Source organism: Montipora foliosa, chromosome 1, assembly GCF_036669935.1.
Source record: "Montipora foliosa isolate CH-2021 chromosome 1, ASM3666993v2, whole genome shotgun sequence".
In the NCBI taxonomy this organism is placed as follows: domain Eukaryota; kingdom Metazoa; phylum Cnidaria; class Anthozoa; order Scleractinia; family Acroporidae; genus Montipora; species Montipora foliosa.
Genome location: NC_090869.1, coordinates 3,456,210 through 3,463,709, shown reverse-complemented (window position 1 = coordinate 3,463,709; position 7,500 = coordinate 3,456,210). Strand labels below are relative to the sequence as shown.

General features: G+C 39.2%; 1 protein-coding gene across 1 annotated transcript in view; it reads left to right on the top strand.

Annotated features, from left to right (window-relative positions):
- The first annotated feature begins 268 nt into the window (after positions 1–268).
- Positions 269–7,500, top strand: part of LOC137994771 (NLR family CARD domain-containing protein 4-like) — a 16,050-nt gene continuing 8,818 nt past the window's right edge. The window contains exons 1-3 of the mRNA XM_068840394.1: positions 269–648; positions 3,705–6,491; positions 6,881–7,025. Coding sequence (XP_068696495.1) covers positions 399–648; positions 3,705–6,491; positions 6,881–7,025 — 3,182 coding nt within the window. The 5' untranslated portion in view covers positions 269–398. The remainder of the gene's footprint in view (positions 649–3,704; positions 6,492–6,880; positions 7,026–7,500) is intronic.

Sequence of the window (7,500 nt, the reverse complement as noted above, 5' to 3'; positions counted from 1 at the left end):
TTTGTATATTTTTATTCTGCCAAAGTTTGCTCGTCCTCCTTACCTTTTTTTCTCATCATGCTTTTTGACACTTCCATAAATAAATATTGATAGAAAAAAATACTCAATATTTTTGCATTTTAGTTTTTAGTTTGCACCTTTTTATTCGGTAGTTCCAAGAGCCATTATGGCTCTTGGTAGTTCCTAGTCCTTGTGAGATAAATACCGCGCAAACGTAACAGTCGCCTGGGTACTAAGGATGCAGAACGCTGGAAACGAGGTTCTATGTTGAGCGTGGCTTTTTCCGTTCTGAGTTTCCTCGTAAAGTGTTACGCCAACGTTGTTTGTCTAAGCAATAGTTATCGCTAAGATTTGGAAAGGAAATATGCCCCCTTGACCTCCCTGTTGAGCTGAATGCCATGGATCCTTTTCGTGTAAGATTGCTGTCTGTGTCCAATGGAATAACGGATCGCGAATTTAGCCAGATAAAGTTTGTCTGTAAACAACATATTCCTGTGGGTGTTTTAGAAAAAATTCTGCGACCGTTGGACTTGTTTGATGAACTGGAGAATAGGAACTTGCTGGGCCACGAGAATACTAATTTTTTGGAAGAGCTTTTGACAGAAATTGATCGATTGGAGCTAAAAGATGTATTACATGGGGTTCGAGGTGAGTACATTAGAGTAATTTTACCATAGCCTTTATGCGTGATGACGTCAAACTAGCAAATTTTATCACTGAGCCTCGAATTCGAAAATCAAACTTGTAACTAGCAGCATGAGCTAAATCTCAAAGGAGCAAACTTGTGAAGAAAACCCACTTGCGAACAGTATTGCATGTCCAAATGATGTGAATTATTTTGTGCAAGCGAGGCTTGGTGGTGAAATTAGCTACTTAGACGTCATTACGCATAGCTGAGAATTAAGCTTAAATTAATTAATTAGGTTATAATTATGCACCAGCTTAATTGAATTTTTAAATGATACCTGTAGCCAACATTTCCAGTTATGTTAAAGACAAAATAATGTTAAAAAATGATACGTCAACTGAATGATTACTGTAGGGGTCGCTACTTCATTATTCATGCAGAATAAATTAATTATGCATTCAAGATTTTGTTTTGTAGAACAACACATGTACCCAAGGCTATCGCATATATACATGGCTAATTTGTACTTACGGGAGAAAGAAAAATGGATCACATTTCTCTCTCCCTCTATCTCTTGTTCTTTCTCTTTCTTTGCCCAAATCGCTCACACCGTTGCCTGTCCTTCTATTCCAGATCCTGCTCGGGTTTTTCTGCCATTTTATATAAGTTACTCGAAGCGGTGCATAGAGTGGTGCAAAGAATGCAATTATGTACTTTCATTGTCCGTGAAATGTTCAAAACCTTTGTAGAAGGTGGCTCAAGAAAAAAACTGCAATGAATAACAGTAAGCTTTCCTTGAAAAAAGAGTAGCCCAAGCGCCCAATAGGATTACCTACAAGACGAGGGCAAACATCATCTTTCAGTTAAACATCGCCTAGACTTCATCGACTCAGAAAAATGAACCCACAGAAGGGCAATGAAGAGACATGGTGGGGAGTGAAACTTATAACTATGCCTCATACAGGACCATCCATGGATATCTACCAAATAGGCCATTTTCGAAATATCAAATATTCAGCTTGATAGTGAGGCAGTGAGGACAAAAACAATTTAGAGAGACGTTAGGATGAATGTGAAAATTATTTACATATCATCCACTTTCCTTTGTTTTTGTTCTCACTGCCTCACTAACAAGCTGAATTTTAATGTATCGAAAAAGGCCTATTGATACACTTGGAAACATCATTGAGCATATTGCCGATCTCTAGAAAGTGGGATAAACTGCAAAAGACTACTCTAAATGCACCGTTCTTGATCCTGAAATGGCTGTGCCTTATACAGGAAAGTAAGAAAAAAAAAAAAACAATTTCCAGTGCTTTGGCGAATTTGTAAATGGAAAGAAAGAATGACTTTGTGAAACAAAGAGATCAGGTAGCCATTAAAGTTTTGTTAACAGTTCTTCCATTTGGCCTGTTTGTTATGTATGAGAATCTGAGCTGTATTACACTGAGATTGAGATTAGAAACAGGCCTTCTGATAGGGTGCGATTAAAAATGCAAATTATGCGATTTTTTCAGGGCAGATTGTGCGATTAGAAAGGCCAATTATGCGATAAATAATCATTGTAAATTATGCGATTTTTTTTCAGCAATTTTAAGCTTGTTTTATAAGGTGTCAGGTTAAGAAAAACACTTTTTTGCTGCCCTAAAGACATTTTGAACACAAAGGAACAGTAATTATGTATCTCGATCGACATTAGTTGGGATAAAGTAATTTAAGTCTTCTGAACTACCGGTGCAGGACGTTAAAAGTTGAAAGGACACAGCTAACATTCCAAGTGAATGATCAAGGTGCTTGTCAACCACGAACTTCCGAAGATGGTCAATCACAATAGGGCCATACCCCCATTTATACGAGAGAAAATAAGCCGCGGGTTTCTCTGGCTGCGGCTTACATAAGACTCGAATGTTCACCCCCTATAAATGGTACAAAATCTACGTTCACGTCTTTTTCAAGCTGCGGCTTATATTGACCTGGGAATATATATTCGTATAAATAGTTCCTTTTGCGTATTTTGTACACCGTGGCCAGAGTAAGCCGCGGCTTATTTTCTCTCGTATAAACGGCCCTAATATTGCACAACGAGAAAAACATCAGTCCATCGTCCATGTGGACCGTATCTGTGAGGTACTTTCTTGCTCGATCGTGAGCAGTCAGATTGGGCGGAAGGTGGGAACTTCCTTCTTCGTCAAAGAAAAAGCTGGCATTTTCACAACAAACTTATCCATGAGTAAGTTTTTATCAGTTTTCAACGAAAGAAACTACATTTTTCCAAAAAACTTACAACTTCGCTCATTTTTCACAAATCTCTTCTCTAAGAGAAGGCAACTGTGTCATTTCAGTGGTGTGTATATAAGTGCGTGTTTGTGTTGCACCAATAGAAGGAGACTCGTACCAGGTCCCAGCAAAATAGAGCCTTGAACGTCTAATGTTTACGAAATCGAAGGTGGCAAAGGATTTTTAGCCTTTTTCCAAGATAAATCATCTTTAAAATGGCGTATTTATGCAGGAATTTTCTAAGAAACGTGTTGATTTATGTTTCGTTTTATGAATTTTGTGCGTCCTTTTGTGAATTATGCGATTTTTCGTGAATTGTGCGATTGGATGCGATTTGAGGTCGATTGTGCGAAATCACACCATCGCTTAATATCAGAAGGCCTGTAGAAGAAAGAAGAAAGCGCCACTGTCCCAAAGGATGTCTACATGTACTGATATCGCAAAAAACAAAGGAGCGTATGCATAATGAAGTAGAGACCTATGCGGAAATCTTGCCTCAATCAACTGATTGAGGCAATAGGTTGAATTAAAGACGTAGCAGACTTAGTAGACATGAATAGTAACTTGAGAAGCTATTATTATTATTTGAAATAATGACTATAGCTACAAATTAAATTGAATCAGATATTCTTGCGGTTACCGGTAATTTTTTTACCTCAATGTTCATCAAAGCAAAAATTATTGTTCTCTTTTTTCAGCCAAGAAATCTAATCTTGTTATCTTACAAAATCAGTCTTTTGGCTTAGGACTGATGTCAAGAGATTTGTCTTTTTGATTCTGTTTTTTATTTTATTTTCAGTACCACATAAATCAAGCGACGAAGTGCAATGCCTTAATATCCAGGAATCCCTGTGTGACCATTATCAAAATGTTCTTGGATGGATTCAGCCACTTTCTTGGAATGATGCCTTTCAGATCCACATAGAACACATTTACACAAACTTGCAAATATTTTTTCATTTGCCTCAAGGAATGAAATCTGTTCAAAAGCCTCTTGTTACTTATCAAGAAATGTTTAAAACTCGACCTGGTTGTGCTAAGCCTCGGCGAATTCTTGTTGAAGGTGAAGCAGGTGTTGGAAAAAGCACATTCCTGTACAAAATTGCCTATGACTGGTCTATGCGCAACAATGAGCTTCCGTACAAAATTGTGATTCTTGTTGAGCTGAAACAAATGAAAGGAGCTTTCAAGGACACCCTTGTCCAGCAGTTATTCCCCATTGATTTCCCCATTCCAAAGGCTCAACTTCTCAACCATCTAGTCACCAACCAGGAAAATGTTCTTTTTCTTCTTGATGGTTTTGATGAGGCCAATGCTTCTTGCCTAAAACATCTTCAAGACATCTTAAGTGGAAGGATCTTTAGAAACTCTTGTGTTATCTTGACTTCTCGTCCTGGTAAAGCAACGCACATTCAGAGACTGATGGACACTCGACTGGTCATCACAGGGTTTACAATTGAAAATATCCGAAAGTATGTCTTCAAGTACTTTCAAGATGATGATGATGCTGCAGAGTCAGTGCTTTCAGAATTGGAAACCCACCCTGTTATTGAGGACATTGCAAGGGTTCCTTTAACAGCTATGCTAATTTGTGCTCTCTGGGAGGAAGCCCCTGACACAGCCTTTGCAGCTCTTACCACGCTGACAACACTATTTACTGAACTTGTTTTGCTCATGGTGAAACGACATTTTGCCAAGAATTGTGAAGAGGAGAGTTTGGAGGATGAGGTACCAGTTTTCAGTACTTTGGATGATATCCCTCAAGACCTCTACAATGATTTTCTTGTTCTTGGAGAAATGGCATTAAGTGGACTTCTTGAAGACAACCTTCTCCTTGATGTACAGGCCCTGCAGAAAAACTGCTCCAGTAAAGTTGTGTTTGAACTTGGACTTTTGCGTGAAGGGAACAGTGCTTCTAGACTGAAGCCAGTGCGGAAGTGCAGTTTTCTTCATAAGTCATTTCAAGAGTATTTTGCAGCTCTTTGGCTTTGCAAAAAAATCAAATCAGCTTGCAGTGATGCAGCCAAATTGCAAGAGGTATCCATGTTAACCTTGAAATGTGTTAGAAAAGCTCCAGATAGCATGTTGCTCAATTTTTTGTCGGGTCTCGTGGGAGACAAGTTTGAGTTGGTCTTCGTACCCTTGCTTGAAAATCTCAAAGAAGGATTCATGTTATCCTCTGCCAGTGATGAAATGGATGAATTCCTTGAAATGTTTGTATTGGCACTGTTTGAGTCTCATCAGGGTCACCTTGCTCGTAAACTTGGAGCTTCTCTTCTTGGTGGAATTTTGAAGCTCTCTGGCCGTGACATTAGCCCTTACGGTGTACGTGCAATGACGTACTTCATGCAAAACAATCCTGACCTGAAATCCTTTGTCCTAGAACACAGTCAACTTGAGAAGCAGACAGCAGCCTTTTTTGCTAGCTCACTGTCTCAAATGCCATCATTAAGAGAACTATGCTTCAAGCAAAATATTGTAGGTGAAGGGGCTGTGAAAGCATTCAGGGACAATCTGTCAACTTCTCTTCCATTAGAGAAATTTGTTTACAGTGGCAATACTTCAAGAAACGAAACTGGGGATGACTTTGCACATATCATGAAGCACTGCCCAAGCCTTTGTCATCTTGATTTGAGCTTCAGTGGTCTTGGAGATGTAGAGATGAAAACTGTTTTTGATGCTCTTAGGTATGTTCCACATTTAGTTTCTTTGAATCTAAGTGGTTGCAAGTTGGCTCTGACCAGCATGAAACATTTGTGTGCAAAGTTTTGCCATACAAGTCAGCTTGCTAGCCTGTCTCTTGATGCCAATCTTGATATTGGTGGGGAAGGCGTCAAAGCATTAGCTGAAGGACTTCACGACCTCCCAAAGCTGGAGAGTCTTTCCCTTCGTGGCATAAATCGGCAAATGAGCATTGTTGATGAGACCTCTGAAATTGTGTTCACAAGCCTTGGGCAAGCTTTTGTTCAGTGTCGACGACTTTCAAGGCTAGATCTGTCTGCAAATCGTTTGCACCAAGGGAAATTTGTTGGCACCTGCATCAAGGGAGCAACCAAGCTGATGTCACTTGACTTATCTGGCAATGCTTTTCAAGACCAAGGCATAGAGAGTTTGGCCAAATTTCTTCCACATTTGACAATGCTCTCCGAACTTTTTCTGGGTGGAAACTACCTCACGTGTAGTGGTTTGAAGACTCTTTCTGGAAGTTTAAAATTTTTGCCAAATTTAAGAAAACTTTCACTTCAATCAAATTTGATTTCTGATGCTGGAGTTTCAGCTTTGGCAAACTCCTTGCCAAACACTCCTAAACTGGTGGCCCTGTTCCTTGGATACAACAGTATTACAGAAGTCGGTGTGGGCATGCTGTTTCACTCATTCCAGTATCTGACTGAACTTCAGTGCCTTGATCTCAAGGGAAATTTACTCAGTGATGCCATAATGTTGGAAGTGGCTTCCATTCTGGTTACCTTGCCAAAACTACGACAGCTTTTTATTTGGAGTCCAGTGACAGATTGCCCCCTTGGAACAGAAGCAGAGAATGCAAAGCCTGTGGGAATTTTCAGTCCCAACAAGAGATTGTCAATAGGTACTGTAAATTTCTACTGTGTTTGAGTGTAGTTGTTCCAGTTCTGTTCTTGTATAGTTGTTCTATTTGGCCTACTAATACGTGTCTGATTGATGTAGCCATACGTGATAGTTCTAAGTTACGTTTTAATTATGGTTCAAAATTCTAGCATTAATTTATAATCTCACATGTGATATTACAAAACCGCTACGGGAACATTCGTTATTTTATCCATAACCATGACTGTCTTTGTTTTCCAGCTCTTAAACAGATTTATGTTTTAAGTTTTATGTACATGTTATCTGTATAATTATGCATTAGGAAGATAAGTACAATGTACATTGTATGTATTACGTATGGAGTTAATTCATATGGCCCTTGATTGCACTTTGTGACTTTATTTCACACAGGTTTATCTCCAAAGGCAATTGCAGCATGCACCAATGGCATCACTGAAGAAAAGCACCACAACAAATGCTATGTTCCATTGAAAGAAGTCACATTCAGAGCCTTGATGTCAGCTGTCCACGCACATGGTTCACTAGAAGGCATTTAGTGAGTGGTATTTAATTTTACCTGTTCATTGTGACATAACTTTTTTATTACAGTGTGACGTTTCCATAGGGACCCTCTATGCAAGTCACAGTGCTGTAGGAGTCAGGAAGGCTACATGTAAGTGGTTGTGAACCGTGCCTCCCTGCTCTGTGACGCGGGTTCAACGGTGGCCTTGGCCATTAGGTGGTTTATGTGGTGCGTTTGAGTCTATCTCAATTTCAGTTAGAGGATTTTTCACCAGGTACTCTGGTTTCCTCCCTCATCAAAATTGACTCAATTACATCGGGCTGTGGGCAGAATTGAATGAATAAAGTTTCTAGTATTATCATTACTGCTATTCAATCACTTCTTTTGTGCTTGGATTTTTAAAGTGTGTTTTTTGAAAGATAAAGTTCTTTGGATTTAGGTTCTCAAGGTCTAGTTTTGTCTTTATGGTTAATTTTTGGGCACGAATTGTCATTCTCTCTCATTCCCC